The following is a 19,468-nucleotide window of genomic DNA, read 5'->3' on the forward strand; positions in this document are numbered from 1 at the left end:
TAAAGCTTCGAGAAAAATAAATGTTTGTGATAATCAAATTTTTGGACAAACCACGAGCCTCATAGTTCTGACTAGTTTTTAAGCAGTTCTCAAAATTCCACATTTACTACGAAAAATAATGATCCCACTTTATGTTATGAAATATTGCTTACTGTTTAGGATTACTGTTGTTAAAGTTTATTCACAATGTTTCCATACATAAATTAACAGCGTTCAAATGGTTAAAATGGCTCTGAGAACTATGAGACTTAACATCTGAGGTCATCAGTCCCTAGAACTTAGAACTACTTAAACCTAACTAACCTAAGGACATCACACAGCCGGCAGAGGTAATAGGCGCTGCAGTCCGGAAACGCGGGACTGCTACGGTCGCAGGTTCGAATCCTGCCTCGGGCATGGATGTGTGTGACCTGAGGCTCAGATAAAGCTGCCGATATACCTCCGACTATAAAATATTACTACTCCACACATGATGTAGACACTAAATTATGTAGCCAAACTTAATCAGACAGCCTCTCATGAATGTTCATGTATAGCGTTAGTCCGGGGGAGCTGGACCACTTCTTCCTCCAGCATGAAAATTGTGTATTTTTCAACCTCTTTTGATTTCTGGCAAGCCGCGCGGGTTTAGCTGAGCGGTCTACGGCGCTGCAGTCATGGACTGTGCCGCTGTTCCCGGCGGAGGTTCGAGTCCTCCCTCGGGCATGGGTGTTTGTCCTTAGGATAATTTAGGTTAAATAATGTGTAAGCTTAGGGACTGATGACCTTAGCAGTTAAGTCCGAAAAGATTCCACACACAACATTTCTGGCAAGATGTTCGTATAGAGAGTCATATAAACTTAACTACAATATATTATTGAGGCATTGCCACTTAAAATACAAGATATATGATCAAACGAAAATATGCATGGGTGGACCACCTCACTTGTACACCGTACAAGTGAGATGGCCGGCCCATTGTACTGGGAGAAATGTACAATAGAAAAATGGCTACAGAAGAAGAAATCAGTCAATTAAAATCATATATTTTTATTTGGAATATGTTGTAATGAGCATAGAATTGTTGTATTAAATATTTTAGTCCGAGACAGTATTATCAGTTTATTATACATCTTGAATGAATAGTGGCTTTTCTAATGAGTTGTTGGTTTTGTTCCAGCATTAGGCTATGTTCCTCTCACCACAGTAGTTACACTTATTACCGAATGCTGAACAACACACATGTGACCATCGTCTACAGGAAACACACTGAATCCAACCGCCATTTTTATTAATTTCCTAATAGAGTTTATAACAGCCAGCACTTCAGTCTTCATCACATTCAACAAAGATATTTTCTTAATCTTCTACAACGTCTGCATCTGAAGAACAAGATGCAATATTTTTCCTTTTTAACTTCTTCTACCTGTTTTCTCTTCACTAGTATTTCCCTTTGGTGACCTTTCTGTGTCCTTTTCCTGTCTCCTTTCTTTTATTATCCTTCTTTTATTTACCGTTTCAATACTTAGAGCAAAGTTTAGCCATTTCGATACAGTTACTACCTTCCATTCGGAATCGATGGTTTTATCAACAGAAGAAGCAGCAGATATTTCTTCATAATTTTTTTTCTGTGTTGGATTAGGAGTAATCAGTTCTGAAATTCTGTTCTTGGAGGTTTTATGTTTAGGAAGAGTGGGGTCCGAAGCTGTGTCAGTGAAGAAATTTAACTTGTGCAGATATCTCAGCTCTTTTGATGTGCTTCGGATCACTAGATTTTTTTGATGAGCTTTGAAGTGGTTGGTAGACCTTTGTGTGAGATTCTGCTTTCCCATTTGTTGGCACAGACGTATCTTCCAACAAATAAGCAAAGTCCAAAGCAACGGCCATCTTCAGTGATATTATTGTACATGCCTTAAGGTAAATTCAATAGTGCTCCATCTCTCCTACATTAAAACAAGTGGTCCATCTCTCCCATGTAACCTGGTCATTCACTCCTCATGCTCTTGCAGAGATGGACCACCTCGACTCCTACCTGCAGATAGCAAACTCGGTGGCTAGAAGTAGCGGAAGCTGCTCTCTAGCAGCGCACACTCTACTGGTCCGTCCCACTCAATGGTGCAAGTCTCCCCAACTTACCCTTCGGTGTGGGCTTATAGTTAGAGATACATCTGCTTTACAGTTACATCAACAGATTTCAGGGCCATTCACACGAGCTAAAATCTCAAAATCAAAGAAAGTGTGCTTTAGGCCCATATGTTTCTCAGCGCCTCAATTCATTATGTTTGCCAGAATGAATGTTTTCATAATTATGAAGTAAATAAAATCCCTAAATAAAATACAGTTGTAGTATATGAACTTCAAGGATAACTCTGACTTCAGTTTCATGAGTTGCTTTAGGGTGTTTCATGTATCAGTGATCGTCTATCCTCTTCTGTTTGATGACAGGAACTATTCGTAGTACGATTTGAGAATCTGAGTGCTATACTGAGTTTATCTAAATTTCCTTTAGGGAGAATACCTTCGTGTGGTAGAGTCGCCGCTATTATTTGCTAAGCCGTATATAATGTTAGACACATCACTTGAATGTTAATTATTTTGGGCTTTTGCTTAGTTGTTGTACTCACGCTTTTACCAGTTTACGTGGAGGTAATTTTATGTCACGTTCTCACACACCCCCGTTACTCTGATGTTTTGTGCGACGAAATGCGTTTGCGCACGTGCATGGGTTTGTGTGTGTGTGTGTGTGTGTGTGTGTGTGTGTGTGTGTGTGTGTGCGTGTGTGTGTGCGCATTTTTGAGTGCATATGCATGTAACTGCATAAATACATCTATTCACTACTGTAGATTAGAAATAGTGTTTTAGAAACTTGGCCAAGCTGATCTCACAGGCAGAAGACAGTTCAATACGAGTATTCTGTCATGTACAGTTGCTGCAGAGAGACGGAAATCTGACGAAGGCGATGAAGGCGTTCTTGACGATACCTCCCGTCCTGTTCCAGACAGGGATGTACTGCATTTTCGGCCAAATCACAACTGACCAGGTAAGTGTTAATACAGAGGACGCTGCTGAACTCGTTGGAGATCCGGTAGGAATTGGACACAACTGTTTTGTCAAAATGGATAATTTCGTATAAGATAATACCTAACTGCTGTCACACGTGAACATCGCGATCGTACATTTCATTTCCTATTTTCTTTTATTTGCATTGTTTCTATGGTGTCTCAGTTTGCAGTCATGTAGAAGGTGTTTTAATTTCATGGTAATTCAAAGATTGTAGCTGAAATACGATTTCATGTTTGTCGATGTCACAGAGAAAACGGGAAACACATCATAGGCATTGTAGGAATGGGTAATGTTAACGCTAAGGTTGTAAGCTTCTCAGTTGGTTGCTTAACTGAGAGTAAATCTCTGAGACAGGAAACTTCTACCAGACTCACAAAGCACTTGGAAAATGTGTGAACCTGTCTGACTAAATCTGACTAGTATAATACGTCTGCGGAACGGATCGCGCAGTCATACACAAAGACGTACTATGTTTGTTACATACTAGGTTACAGCTCGGAGACAGTTTGCGAAATAAATATAAAAAAAAGATTCGTTGAATGAAGGGAAACTCTAAATTTAATTTTCATGTATTCTTCCTTCAGTTCACGCGATACGCATTTAGCCACAATGTCCCAATGCAGCGCAAGGAAAAGAGAACTTAATGAAAGCCTGCTAAATAAGTATAAGACCTGCAGCCATGGAGTGGAATGAAATATATGATCAAGCTCCACAACATCGAGAGTATTCCAAATCTGAATGACTACCAAACTGCGCAAAGTTGTCGAAAGTTCAAGAGTCCGAAACTTACACGACGTTTTGTATCACCCAGACTAGCTCTTTGTGAGGGATTATACCGCACGTCAGTTACAGCTCTCACATACAGACAGAGCGTTGGAATGGCCACACGCGCCAATTTCTCGCAGTTTATGAAGCATTGTAAGCTGTGCATTCTCTCTCACCTTTCGCATACGCATAATTTTCGGATACCACGTAAATTTAACTCACAAATCACATATACAATACACCTCAAACGATGAGTCTCTTGGTGCAGGTCACTGCCCGCCCTCTAAATCTCACAACGTAGCGAAAGATATACAGGACCGCCTCAATTGTGCACCTCTTTGAGCCGCACCCACAAACGTAACCAGATTTGTTCCAAGCACCATTAAATTTGAATAGCAGGCAATTTTATAATTAGTGGGACAATCAGTTATTCAGTTCGTTAAGAATAGTGAATTCAAGCTACTGTTTAGATACGTAAGCATGGAATTAGGCATCGGTTGATTTTGATCTGCTCCCATAATACATGTTGATCACTACAAATCTGTGATTTGTCTTGATTAATAGGTTCTGTGTTAATTATAATCACTTTCATGCCGCCCTTCAAGCTACATCACTAAATAGCTTGCCCTGCTCATGGTTCATGGTTCAAAACGCACATTGTCAGCGTGTACAGTACATGTACCCACGCCGATCTCTACTTGCACGCCATCATCCATCATGAATCGCACATTATTGCAAACATCGGTACATCCTGCAAGGAAGATATCAGACGACGACAACCTGCCCCATGAGCCATGATACACATAGTCGTACAAAGTCGTTAGCAACAACGCCTATAATGTTCATCAAATAAATGAGATTATTTCAATTAAGAATCACAGAAGACTAACGACAAGGAGAAGGGAGAGTTCCCACCAGCACAAATTCGAAAAAGCTGTCCAGAATTGCGCAGATGGGAACTCCCCCTGCAGTATATACTACGTTCCTGTAACCCTCCTGCCTTCTAACTTCGTTAGTCATTGTCCTTACCTATATATCACTTTCCATTTTCCCATTCCAGCATTACATAGCCCTCTATTCCACCGACACAGCCAGTCTTGTACCTCTCTCCTTTTCTGCTAACGCCCCCCCCCCCCCCAAACAGCCCCACACACTGTCCAACCCGCCGACAGCACCTAGCTGCGCTGCCTTCTCTCCGCCCCGTCCCTGTAGGCTCCTGCATCATTACTTGACAATCCTCCTCTCTTACCTCACTATCACTCCCCTTCCCACCCCAGCCTCTTCCTTACCCTTCCCGTCATGTACTGCTGTTCACAGTCTGCCTACAGCTGCTAGGGACTGTGGTCACGTGTTTGTGAGTTGCGTTTGCGTGTGTACGTGTCTACGTTTGACAAAGTTCTTGTTGGCTGAAAGCTTATTGTGTGACAGTTTACTTGTTCTGCCTATCTGCTAGTCGGCATCTCAGCTGTATAGTGAGTAACAGCTATCCTTTTCATAATATTGTTACATTTCATCTCGAAAACACAAAATAAAATCGATGTTCAAGGCTATGACAATAATCCGATCAGTTATACATGTGACAGGTGTCAGAAGAGCTGAACCTACAAGATGCCTTTCGAGTGTCGTCACTCTCACGTCAGACAAGCAGTACGCACTTTAGAATGATGCAGGAAAAAAATTAGAGGTTTTATGGCCCACAGTACTCCAGAACGCCGGCTTGCTCTGGAGAAACCTGAACCGATCAAAATTGACGAAATCTCTAGCGTGACTAGTCCTAAATGCTTCTGGGACTGTGAACATCTACATCTACGTGATTACTCCGCTATTCACAATAAAGTGCATGGCAGAGTGTTCAATGAACTACCTCGAAGGTGTCTACAGTTTCACTCTCGAACAGCACACCGGAAAAACGAGCACTTAAGTTTTTCAGGGCGAGCCCTGATTTCTCTTATTTTATCGTGATGATCACTTCTCCCTATGTACGTGGGTGGCAACAGAACGTTTCCGCAATCGGAGGAATAAACTGGTGTTTGAAATTTCATGAGAATATCCCGTCGCTACGAAAAACACCTTTGTTTTAGTGATTGCCACTCCAATTCACGTATCATGTCTGTGGCACAATCTCCCCTACTTCGCGATCATATAAAACGAAACGCCTTTCTTTGAACTTTTTCGATGTCATCCGTCAGTCCCACCTGATGCGGATCCCACACCGCCCACCAATACTCCAGAACAGGCCGCACAAGTGTGGTGCAAACAGTTTCATTAGTAGATCTGTTGCACCTTCTAAGTGAACTGTCAATGAATCGTAGTCTTTGATTTGCACTAACCACAACATTATCTATGTGATCGTGCCAGTTTAGTTTATTTGTAATTGTAATCCATAAGTATTTAGTTGAATTTTCAACCTTCAAATTTGTGTGACTTATCGCGCAATCGAAATTTAGCGGATTTCTTTTGGTACTCATGTGAACAACTTCACGTTTTTCATTATTCACGGTCAATTGCCACTTTTCGCACCACACAGATTTCTTACCTAAATCATTTTGCAATTTGTTTAGGTCATCTGATGACTTTCCAAAGTGGTAAATGACAGCATCATCTGCAAACATTCGAATAGGACTACTCAGATTGTCTCCTATGTCGTTAATATAGATCAGGAACAATAGAGGGCCTATAACACATCCTTGTGGAACGCTCGATATTACTTCTGTTTTACTAGATGACTTTCAGTATATTACTACGAACTCTGACCATTCTGACAGGAAATCACAAATCCAGTTGCACAACTCAGGCGATATTCCATAGGTACGAAGGTTGGTTAGAAGACGCTTGTGAGGAACGCTGTCGAAAGCCTTCTGGATATCTAAAAATTTGGAATCTATTTGAGATCCCCTGTCGATAGAACTCAATACTTCATTAGTATAAACAGCTAATTGTGTTTCACAAGAACGATGTTTTTTGAATTAGTTTGGACTATGTGTCAATAAATCGTTTTCTACGAGGCAATTCATAATGTTCGAATACAGTATACGTTCCAAAACCCTATTGTAAATCGACTTTAGTGATTTGGGCCTGTAGTTCAGCGGATTACTCCTATTTCCCTTTTTGGGTATTAGTGTGACTTGAGCGATTGTATCAGCATACTCTGAGAGGAGTCTGACTGGTATCCATCTGGAAGGGAGGACGTGCCTTTATTAAGAGATTTAAGCGGCATTGCTACACCGAGGATATCTGCTTCTATGTTTCACCTTTTTATTTGTTCTTGATTGGAATTCAGGAATATTTACTTCTTCTTCTTTGGTGATGGAATTTCGGAAAACCGTGTTTAACAACTCTGCTTCAGTGGCACTGTCATCGGTGGCTTCACAGTTGTCATCGCGCAGTGAAGGTATTGATTGTGTCTTACCACTGGTGTGCTTTGTGTGTGACCAGAAAATCTTTGTGTTTTCTACCAGACTTCGAGACATAGTTTCGTTGTGGAAATTATTAAGTGCATCTCGCATTGAAGTACTCGCAATATTTCGAACTTCTGCAAATCTTTGCCAATCTTGGAGATTTTGCGTTCTTTTAAATTTGGCATGCTTTTCTCGTTGCTTCTGCAACAGCGATCTGACCCGTTTTGTGTACCATGGGGGATCAGTACCATCACTTATTAATTTATGTGATATACACTCCTGGAAATTGAAATAAGAACACCGTGAATTCATTGTCCCAGGAAGGGGAAACTTAATTGACACATTCCTGGGGTCAGATACATCACATGATCACACTGACAGAACCACAGGCACATAGACACAGGCAACAGAGCATGCACAATGTCGGCACTAGTACAGTGTATATCCACCTTTCGCAGCAATGCAGGCTGCTGTTCTCCCATGAAGACGATCGTAGAGATGCTGGATGTAGTCCTGTGGAACGGCTTGCCATGCCATTTCCACCTGGCGCCTCAGTTGGACCAGCGTTCGTGCTGGACGTGCAGACCGCGTGAGACGACGCTTCATCCAGTCCCAAACATGCTCAATGGGGGACAGATCCGGAGATCTTGCTGGCCAGGGTAGTTGACTTACACCTTCTAGAGAACGTTGGGTGGCACGGGATACATGCGGACGTGCACTGTCCTGTTGGAACAGCAAGTTCCCTTGCCGGTCTAGGAATGGTAGAACGATGTGTTCGATGACGGTTTGGATGTACTGTGCACTATTCAGTGTCCCCTCGACGATCACCAGTGGTGTATGGCCAGTGTAGGAGATCGCTCCCCACACCATGATGCCGGGTGTTGGCCCTGTGTGCCTCGGTCGTATGCAGTCCTGATTGTGGCGCTCACCTGCACGGCGCCAAACACGCATACGACCATCATTGGCACCAAGGCAGAAGCGACTCTCATCGCTGAAGACGACACGTCTCCATTCGTCCCTCCATTCACGCCTGTCGCGACACCACTGGAGGTGGGCTGCACGATGTTGGGGCGTAAGTGGAAGACGGCCTAACGGTGTGCGGGACCGTAGCCCAGCTTCATGGAGACGGTTGCGAATGGTCCTCGCCGATACCCCAGGAGCAACAGTGTCCCTAATTTGCTGGGAAGTGGCGGTGCGGTCCCCTACGGCACTGCGTAGGATCCAACGGTCTTGGCGTGCATCCGTGCGTCGCTGCGGTCCGGTCCCAGGTCGACGGGCACGTGCACCTTCCGCCGACCACTGGCGACAACATCGATGTACTGTGGAGACCTCACGCCCCACGTGTTGAGCAATTTGGCGGCACGTCCACCCGGCCTCCCGCATGCCCACTATACGCCCTCGCTCAAAGTCCGTCAACTGCACATACGGTTCACGTCCACGCTGTCGCGGCATGCTACCAGTGTTAAAGACTGCGATGGAGCTCCGTATGCCACGGCAAACTGGCTGACACTGACGGCGGCGGTGCACAAATGCTGCGCAGCTAGCGCCATTCGACGGCCAACACCGCGGTTCCTGGTGTGTCCGCTGTGCCGTGCGTGTGATCATTGCTTATACAGCCCTCTCGCAGTGTCCGGAGCAAGTATGGTGGGTCTGACACACCGGTGTCAATGTGTTCTTTTTTCCATTTCCAGGAGTGTATATTTCTCAATTGCCATCGATACTATCTCACTGAAATCATTTCACATCTTTTCTACGCTTACGTGGTCAGATCGGAAGGAGTGGACAATGTCTCTTGAAAACGCATTAAGAGAATTTTTATCAGCATTTTTAAATAGATGCACTTTGCGTTTGTTTTTGATGGTTGTGGTGTTACGGTATTCAGCCTAGCAGAAACTGGATTCTGGTCGCTAATCTCTGTATTCGTCATGATGCTCCCAATTTATCCAGGATTATTAGTTGCTAAGAGGACAAGTATGCTTTCGCAAACATTTTCACTTCGATAGGGATCATGAAATAATTGTTCAAAACAATTTTCTGAGATAGTATTCAGTACAATTTCGGATGGTGTTTTGTGCCTAAATTAAAGAAGTCATTGAAATAAAAAATCAGTGATAACATCTTTAATAGAGACAGTGGCTTGCAGACGCGAGATCGAAGCGTGCGCATGCTGTGACATCTTTCACTTATTCATCATACAGTTCTTGGGATACTATAGGTGATTCAAAAAATCAATTTTCTTTATGAAAGGTCCATAAACCAATGACCAGAAATATCAGTCTAGCCACTGATGCCTGGGTTAGTGGATTTCTTTCCTTTTGTTCCATCATCCTTATTCAAGCTGAAAATTGTTTTATGGTGATCTTCTATGAAGGTCATATGTTTACGACTTGATTTCTGAGATCAAGAAGAGCATGGTGCAGCCGCATCAACAGACACTGACAACTACCCGCTGGATTCCAGAACAGACGCTATTCACCGTATCCCTGGAAAGGGGGTGATTAAAAGTATCCGGAGAGTTGGCTGAAAATTACTTACAAGTTCGAGGCAGCCTCCATTGGTAAGAGTGGAATTCAGTATGGTGTTCGCGCACCCTCAGCCTTAATGACAGCTTCCACTCTTGCAGGCTTACGTTCAATCAGGTGCTGGAAGGTTCTTAGGGGATGGCTGCCCATTCTTCACAGAGTGCTGCACTGAGCAGAGGTATAGATGTTGGTCGGTGAGGCCAGGCATGAAGTCGGCGTTCCAAAAGAACCCAGAGGTGTTCTATCGGATTCAGGTCAGGACTCTGTGCAGATCAGTCTATTACAGGGATGTTATTGTCGTGTTACCACTCCGCCACAGGCCGTGCGTTATGAACAAGTGCTCGGTCGTATTGAAAGATGCAATCGCCATCCTCGTAATGCTCTTCAACAGTGGCAAACAGGAAGGTGTTTAAAACATCGGTGTAATAGGGCCACGCAAAACAACAAAAAACACGACCACACCGTAAGAACACTGTCTCCGAATTTTACTGCTGGCACTACACACGCTGGTAGATGACGTTCACCGGGGATTTGCTATACCCACACCCTGCCATCAGAACGCCACATTGTCTGCCGTGGTTCGTTACTCGACACAACGTTTTACCACTGTTCAATCGTACAATGTTTACGCTCCGTACACCAATTGGCATTTACCGGCGTCATGTGTGGCTTATGAGCAGCTACTCGACCATGAAATGCAAGTTTTCTGACCTACCGCCTAACTGTCATGGTACTTGCAGTCTATCCTGATGCAGTTTGGAATTCCTGTGTGATGGTCTGGATAGATGTCTACCTATTGCACATTGCAACCCTCATCAACTTTCGACGGTCTGTGTCAGTCAACAGACGAGGTCGACCTGTACGATTTTGTGCTGTACGTGTCAAATGGTTCAAATGGCTCTGAGCACTATGGGACTTAACATTTGAGGTCATCAGTCCCCTAGAACTTAGAACTACTTAACCCTAACTAATCCCCTAAGGACATCACACACATCCATGCCCGAAGCAGAATTCGAACCTGCGACCGTAGCGGTTGCGCGGTTACAGACTGAAGCGCCTAGAACCGCTCGGCAACACCGGCCGGCTGTACGTGTCCTTTCACGTTTCCACTTCACCATCACATCGGAAACTGTGGACCTAGGGATGTCTAGGAGTGTGGAAATTTTGTTCTCTCACGATGTAAAATGAGTACTGAGATCGCTGATATGGAGTACCTGGCAGTAGTTGGCAGCACATTGCACCTAATATGAAAAACGTATGTTTTTGGGGGTGTCCGGATACTTTTGATCACAGTTTCAGATTTCACTGAAGGTTCAGTTACCTTCTGTTCCCAATGCTGTATCGGCAACATTACCATTAAGATGTGATTTCTAATCTGAAACTTTACTGTGGACGTTGGTGCGGTTATTATTTTCTCAGTTATTATCACGTCGGTGGTGTAACTAGTAGCATCTGGTCATTTATAGTTTCCTCCTGGCAGATCGCATTTTGCCGTAGTACGAAACACTTTCATTTAGCTATGTGACTTATTACAGACGACAAATGACTCTCAGCTCATCGTAAACTTATGAACAGAAATGTGCATGCAGTTATAACCGAGAACGTCATCGTGATCTTTTGGCTGCGTTTGCAGCTTACACTTTGATTAGTGTTTCCATGATGGCGATCCAAATTAAATATTTACTTTCTCTTATTATGATGTCCCTAATAAACTGTTAGTCTAATCACAGGCAGATCTTTCTGGCTGTACTACATGTCTCTGTTTAAAACCATTTGGTGTCGGACGTTATTCACTACCAAATAACAAGATGCAGTCTTCACAGACACCGAGAACTCGCAAAAGTCCGTTGGAACTTTTATCGTAAGTAAATAATACTGAACGAGAAAACAATACTGGACAGTGTCTAGTTTAAAAAGTGTAAGAGTGGATTCAGTTTGATATCACGTCATTATAAAACCTTAGTAAGTGTTCATAACAAATGTCCTGTGGGTAACAAATTTAAGGGAATTCCCATGTAAGATTACTTGGACTAACGATGGTTAGTCGAAGTAATCTTACATGGGCATTCCCTTAAATTTGTTACCCAGAGGACACACGTGTACGCAAAGCTTTGAGTAAATATAAGAACTATCATTATCGAATTTGAAGCAGAGGTGCCAGATCACCGAGAGATAGATTATAAATAGTTTTGCTGTGCTCGTCACCGTTAATGACACCTAAAATGTTGCAGAGTGAGAAGCTGTCTCATTCGGCCTTCAGCTGTGGTTGGATCAACTGCGATTCTCACTTCAAACGCAGCCTGCTCATCTTCATGATGATGGTGGGAAGGCCGGTCGAGATCACAGTCGGAAAGACGTGCCAGCTGTCCAAGCAGATGTTGCTCCAGGTTAGCAAGCAGCCCATGAATCGTGAATATACATATCGTAATGTCAATCTGTTTATCTCAGTTGATCTCTGCAGTGATAAGTTAACTATTCCTGTATGAAATAGCACAAATGCTACATAACTGTCCATTTTATGATAGGGATAGTTTTGTGGCATATATGCTAAGGAATCCAGAAATGGTATACTATATTGCCTCCTCGTTAATCGCTATGCTAGGTACGTGGCGTAAGGGGGCGATAGAATCGACAGAAATGAGCAAACGGACCTGACAGCTAATTGGCCTGCGGAGAGAGTAGTGTGACGCAAAATTCCAGGTAGATGAAGGCTGTCACCTCATCAGTTATAAACACACTCGGTTTTTTAAAAATCGGTGCCTAAGAAACCTGTCATCATCATTATTTTTCTGTTTAGTATTTCCCTGAGTTTCCTTACCTCTCCTATTCGTTCCATTAGCTCTTCAATTCGAACTTTCTCTGTCATTTTATATCTTAAAATTCTTCTAAGGCACCATCACATATCAAACGTTTCTAGTTATTCCTCTCTGGTTGCTTCTTAGACCTGGCTTCACTGCTATGTATATCTGCTCGTAGAACAGAGGTATTGTTTCAGAAACACCTTCATCAACTCTGTTGCAGTACTGATACTGAAACAGCACATCCATTAAGGAGAACTGTCCTTGTCTGTAAGTCATTTTATTGTGTATTCTGACTCCTTCTTCGCTAAATAACATTACTGAGTATGTGGCTTAATAAGTCAGGTCTGTTCTTCCTTAATTCGATAATTAGTTCTCATTCAACTTACATGACCCTAGTACTGTTTATCCGATTCTCCAACGTATTTCCAGCTCTTGATCACTTTGTCCGAAGCCGCTGACAATTTTACATAAAATCTATGTTTATATGCTTAAGGAAATTCCCAAGCAACTGCACATTTCATTGCCCACGTCATGTTCTAGGATGTTACCCAGCAGATGTGAGAGTGACTTCTGATTTTCTTCAGCGACCGTATGTTCCCATGTTCCATATTCAGGCTTTCTTATGTCATTCTTTTCATTTTTGTGTTATACAATATGTGGGCAATGACGTAATATAAAGACATATTTCCTATGATATTTTAATTTTTAGTTTAAAATACAGTTAAATTTTAATTGCTGTCTCAAATAGATATTTTGCCCTAAACAGAAATATTCTCATTTGGTACACATAAACAGAACTGGAAACGAAACAAAGGATGCACATATGTAATTAAATAACTGAAACGTCCTACAGCCGTTGGATTCAAAGGAAAAGTCCCCTAGTCTTTCTGTATGTGATCGATTGTTCGCCGGCTTCAAGGCAAATCGACAGCGGGCTCATGGACGTAGTGTCACTCTGACATTCACTCCATTCGTTAAAAAAGTGGTGACAAGTGGGAGAGACATGAATCCATCCACACGTTGTTTGTACAACTGATACAGAAAGTGCCACTATTAGAGAGCTAAAAAGTTGAAAATTTGAAGCTAGCAAGTTTGTGTTCGAATCACATTCGACTTACACATACGTATCTATTACAGAGATCGTTAAACGAGAGAATCTTTCATCAAGAAAGGTGTTTGGTACAGGGATTTCTTCTATAGTTAAATAAGTAGCAGCTAGCAAACCACACAGAAAGAAGGGATGCCCCAGGACCATAATGAATGTGGTCTGATAATTCGTAGAAGTCTTGGAGCGTATAACCTTACACACTAACAAGGTAGTGAAAATGATAAAATTAGCACTGAAATAATTAGAAGGAGATTGAAAATTAATGTTGGTACACGAGAAGCAGGTCATAATATTGTATAAAAAGGTAAGGACTTTAAATCATTAATGAACTGAATTGAAGGTTTTACAAGTAATCCTAAAGCCACCTCTCACGACTTTTATTATGTATCTATATATATCTTATTCTAACTGAGGTTTGTTCTTCCGACAGGTACTCAACGGAACATACGTCCTGCTCAACATGCTTTTCCAAGTACGCAACACTGAGTAAAACCTCGGCAATACATCTATTTCATAAGTATTTAAGCTTTAAAAATTGCTTCACTGTAGCATACACTGCAGCACACGAATTTTTATGGAAAAACCTATAGAAAAAGTTAAATTGTATATTTTGTGCATGCTAATGAAAAATATCAGTGCCAGTCAGTATAAGTGTTCGCGAAACGACTATTTTAAGGTATTGTACACCCTCCTTTCAATTAAAATTTTTGGTACGTGGTATCTTGGGAACATGACAGAGGCTTATACACAGTTCCATTTTTTTGTACTCATCTGAATAATAAATAAAAACCATGGGTTTACTTCATAAAATGATTTATTTTCCGATGTTCGTATTGTACATTTAATAACTAAATTATTTAAAATGTACACATGAGTGAGAAAAATATCATCAAGATTAAGTAAGCGTACATCACCTGCGAAGAGCTGAAATGGACACACACCAAAACAACGCGGTTTATAACACTGGTTATGTCTCTTTGGGGCTGTGACTAACTAACTGAGTATATTTTATTACAATTATCAAAACTATGAGTAGACAATTTTCGTGTGCACATACCATTTAAAACACGGAATATATGAAAATGTAAATCACATCTGTCGTTAACTGATTCAGTACACCTAAATGTATATGAGAAACAGTCCTTTAGCGAAAGTTGAAATAAAGTGCATGTTACTAAATATTGTTAAAGGAATTGTGAGAGAGAAACGCATGCAGGCAATAGGCAATATGTAAAAGAGATGGAATACGCTACTTATGTTTTATTGTCTACTTGATTACTCAGTTGACGCCCAAATTTTTATCTCTACCGCAATGAACGTCATTCTAAATGTGCGCCCCATTTTATCGATCTTCAATCGTATAGCGTTAAACGAAGTCCAGTAATTGATCTCTACCTTTACTGTTCCAAACATCAGGTGTCTATTCACTATCATACTGGCCAAACAGCACTCCGGCCGCATTCCTGCCCAGAGCTCCGAGTGCAGCAGCGAGCGTGGGTGATGGGCGGGGAGGGAGAGGGAAGCGAAGGCAGCAGCAGGACGCCGCTACTGCAAAGCAGTCAGACGCCATGCAGTTTGCTAACAGTGCTACTTGCATTAAATTACGTTTACATCGAGCACTGCGAATATTGTGGCATCTACGCAGTTGTCCAAAAAACTGGAGTGTCGAAGCCACATCGTTCAGTGCCGAAAGGAAATTACTTCAATATTGGTATAGTTTAAAGGTCATGTAAAATGCTTAACAGGCCATCGCACTCTTATGTGCTAGAAAAGTACATATTAGAATGTTATTACAACGCCAGCCACAAAGACAATATGGTGCACTTGTCTTCTGACGAACGACAGTGAATTCCGGTTGAAATGAAGGCGGCCATTACAGAAAAAACCGAGTTAATGGTTAATAGAGTGTTGAAAATATCTTTATGATCGACGTCACCAATTATTTGAATTCGTTAAGTTTCTTAATCCAAGGGTAGAATCATTTGGTAATTGGCTTGGATGACAAGATTGATACTATCAAACAAAAAGTAATCCTACGGAAAAATCTGCTGCAAGTTCATGACAAGGAATATTTTCTATAACTCGAGGCAATCGTATGTGGACCAAGCAAGACTGACAGCATTTATGTAATTGAAACATTTCGCTATGAGTTCTCAAAGAGATTCTCATATACTTTACAACCTAAGACAGATTTATATTTCATTGTCAAACCCTTCTCGTTTTTGGCTACCAATGTACCTGTTTACTTCCAACTTAACCCTTCAACATATGTGTGAGAGCGTGTTTTTTTTTTTTTTTTTTTTTGCTGTTATGAAACCGACAAATTCCCCCCGACACTCAGATTTAAGAAACTTTAATCTACATAACTCCATGTGATTGATTATCAGACACTGATTAGTAATGACCGAATTACATGCATCATAAGAACCTTAGAATATGCATCCAAACATGCATGAAAAATGCATAAAAATGTATGAAAAGTGTCCAAATATGCAACATAAAAAAAGAAAACACGGTAGTTAGTGTGTGCATTATACCTCAAAGTGAAACCTGTGCATATCAGTTATGAGGAAGGGCGCCGACTATTAGAAAAATTAGTACATTTAGAACGCTGATATAATTTTCTGGTAGAGGCTAACCTCTATAATCCCAGTAAGGCCCACTTCCCAAGAAGGGGCCTTTCTGGGATTATTTTCTAAAAAACTGCAAAACTGGGACGCTTACTGTGTTTCAAGAATTGTTCCTACTTAGCTATTGTTGTCGATAACAAGCAGCTGAGACGCGAGTGTGTCGCAGTGAAACAATCGATATGTACAGGACCAACTTCCAGATGTACTGGATGCAGAGGGGCTCCCTCAAAAACTCTGTAATATTTTATTTAAAAAAAAAAAGACATAAAATCATGAAATACTTTTAACAGCATTAACTTTTAATTAATACTATTGGACCAAAGCACCATACACCATTTATTGTACAATTTTCTATTGTTGTAAATAAATGACCTAATACTGTTCCAAATGTTCAGTAGTAAGATTGTGTCTTATAAGCTGAAAAGGACCGTTCTACATCAACTGAGGTAACTGGGCAGTATTTGAATCTGGGTGCTATGTTGGCACTTAAAGTTCGCCCATCCCATTAATAAAACTATCAATTTAGCACAAGCTGCCTACCTGCCTAAGACCGACTGTCCTCTTTCGAGTCTCCTTCTGAACTGTCCTCTGTCCGTCCGCGGCCGCGTTTCCCGCGCGCCGAACATCCTCGCTCAACTGACTAGGGCAGTTCCCTTTCCTGAAGTGGTACATCTGATTGGCTACTGCTTATTCTACATTACTTTACATTTTAAAATATTTAAATAATCAAAGCTTGACCATTTCACATTCTAAATTAAGTAACAATAATATCCATTACATGTTGTTGTTGTTGTGGTCTTCAGTCCTGAGACTGGTTTGATGCGGCTCTCCATGCTGCTCTATCCTGTGCAAGCTTCTTCATCTCCCAGTACTTACAGCAACCTACGTCCTTCTGAATCTGCTTAGTGTATTCATCTCTTGGTCTCCCTCTATGATTTTTACCCTCCACAATGCCCTCCAATGCTAAATTTGTGATCCCTTGATGCCTCAGAACATGTCCTACCAACCGGTCCCTTCTTCTTGTCAAGTTGTGCCACAAACTCCTCTTCTCCCCTATTCTATTCAACACCTCCTCATTAGTTACGTGATCTACCCATCTAATCTTCAGCATTCTTCTGTAGCACCACATTTCGAAAGCTTCTATTCTCTTCTTGTCCAAACTATTTATTGGCCATGTTTCACTTCCATACACGGCTACACTCCATACAAATACTTTCAGAAACGGCTTCCTGACACTTAAATCTATACTCGATGTTAACAAATTTCTCTTCTTCAAAAACGCTTTTCTTGCCATTGCCAGTCTACATTTTATATCCTCTCTACTTCGACCATCATCAGTTATTTTGCTCCCCAAATAGCAAAACTCCTTTACTACTTTACATAATAAAAACTACATTACATAATAAACGTTAAATTCTTTTACATAAAACCAGTACCATTTCCTTCTTAGCTTTGAATGCCACGGCCAGTAGCCTTGCACCAGTGTCCTTTCTGATAAATAAATAAAGAACAAAAGTGACTATTGCGCACTAAACTTTACAACAAAAATCTCTTACCTAATGATTCAATAAGGTGTCATTGTTTAACGTGGTTTGTGTGGAGGAGGTGATGATTTGATGCTTAACTGAAAATACTGATAATTTAAATATACTACACCTTTTAAACAAATAAAGCTACAGAGTTGATATTTATAACGTTTTTCATTTTAATGATGCGCTTCTATATCAAATGTCGATCGTTAAGATTCACCAAAGCGTTCAGATTTTAGCATTCAGATCTTTGTTACAAAACTTGTTAATTTCAGTTTAACAGTAAATCCTAAACTATTATAGATATTATCAATACTCAAGTTTTATTGGGATCAACATGCAAATTTATGGAGGATGGCGGATTAAAATTACTATTGCAGCATTCCCTGTATTACTGCAGAATTATATAGTTTCCATAAATGTTTCCTTCTATGGCTGATCTTAGATCCGCCATATTTTAGACTGCTACGTCTCCCTGGCCACAAATCCCTTCCACTCGGTTTCCCTATGACGTAGGTTCTCGCCTGTCTCACTCGCATACTACAGCACAATAGGTGCCTGTGAATTTCCCTATCTCGTGGCGAATCTGCGCTCTTTGAGGCACACAGTTCTGGGCAACAGGGTTCTTTTCACACTTCCTGAAGGCTAACTCTTTTCGGCCATATACTTAAATGATAGCGAAATGCTCGTTAACTCACACACCTCCAATTCATAACATGTTGGCGTGCCATGTATGTATGAAGTAGCACCCAAAATTATAAGATACAAATTTATACTAAAATAACACAAATATCTTAAGCGCCAGATCAATAGTGTAATTATTTACAGTGGTGTTCATGCAGCTTGCTTTAAGCTTAAAGAAAGTCATATCTAACATAAGTTATGAATTTGGGCATGTTAATTAAATGCTGAATAGAACTATACATTTATCAAAGTAGACTGTTTATTGAAATGCCGCAGAAATATTAGCGCCACTTGGCTCAGTATCGAGGAACCTGAAACACCCCCTTAGAAAAATTAATGAATTACTGTGCTGATAAACCCCTTACGTTATTTGATTTTCAAACAGCTGAGGAGAACTCAACGTACTCAGACATTTCTCTCTTTACTTATTCTGATCAACACTAAACTGACACACAATATTTTTATCGCAACGCAATCTGACTTTCAATAATCCCTACAAAATAATGGCCCTGACTAACATTAACCTGTACCTTTCACGAATCACTTACCTCAAAAAAAATCTTCGTTACTCGAACTACTGCATTACAGCGAGCGCCAATACTGCCAGCTATATAAAAGATTCTAACTACTGAAGGCACTAACTACTGATAGGCATAGTTAGGAAATGAAAGATTTTGATAGAGAACAAGCAATGTATTTACCTTAATAGTATTCAAAAGTCATAATATATATATCAGTTCATGACATCCAGTCTTACAAATTTACTGTCTCTGATGGACACACGTCCAGATCATCCGCTCTCAAAACTCCGCCATCTCACTCCCCACATCCACCACTGCTGGCGGCTCACTTCCTACTGCCCAACGCTATGCGCTGTTCACATCCAACCGCCCAACACTACAATAGCGAATATTCTAACAATGCCAACCAGCCACAGACTTCGCACAGTACAGTCAGTGATTTTCATATAGAGCGCTACGTGGCGTTAC

The 19,468-nt window shown here is 41.2% G+C and overlaps 1 protein-coding gene across 1 annotated transcript in view; it reads left to right on the plus strand.

Annotated features, from left to right (window-relative positions):
* LOC124744807 (odorant receptor Or1-like) overlaps positions 1-14,197 on the plus strand; it is a 45,539-nt gene extending 31,342 nt beyond the window's left edge. Inside the window, exons 6-8 of the mRNA XM_047248931.1 lie at positions 2,906-3,019; positions 11,959-12,114; positions 14,067-14,197. Of these exons, the coding sequence (XP_047104887.1) occupies positions 2,906-3,019; positions 11,959-12,114; positions 14,067-14,126 (330 nt within the window). The 3' untranslated portion in view covers positions 14,127-14,197. The remainder of the gene's footprint in view (positions 1-2,905; positions 3,020-11,958; positions 12,115-14,066) is intronic.
* Positions 14,198-19,468: the final 5,271 nt, after the last annotated feature.

The sequence above is a fragment of the Schistocerca piceifrons genome, chromosome 1 (genome assembly GCF_021461385.2).
Source record: "Schistocerca piceifrons isolate TAMUIC-IGC-003096 chromosome 1, iqSchPice1.1, whole genome shotgun sequence".
NCBI lineage: Eukaryota > Metazoa > Arthropoda > Insecta > Orthoptera > Acrididae > Schistocerca > Schistocerca piceifrons.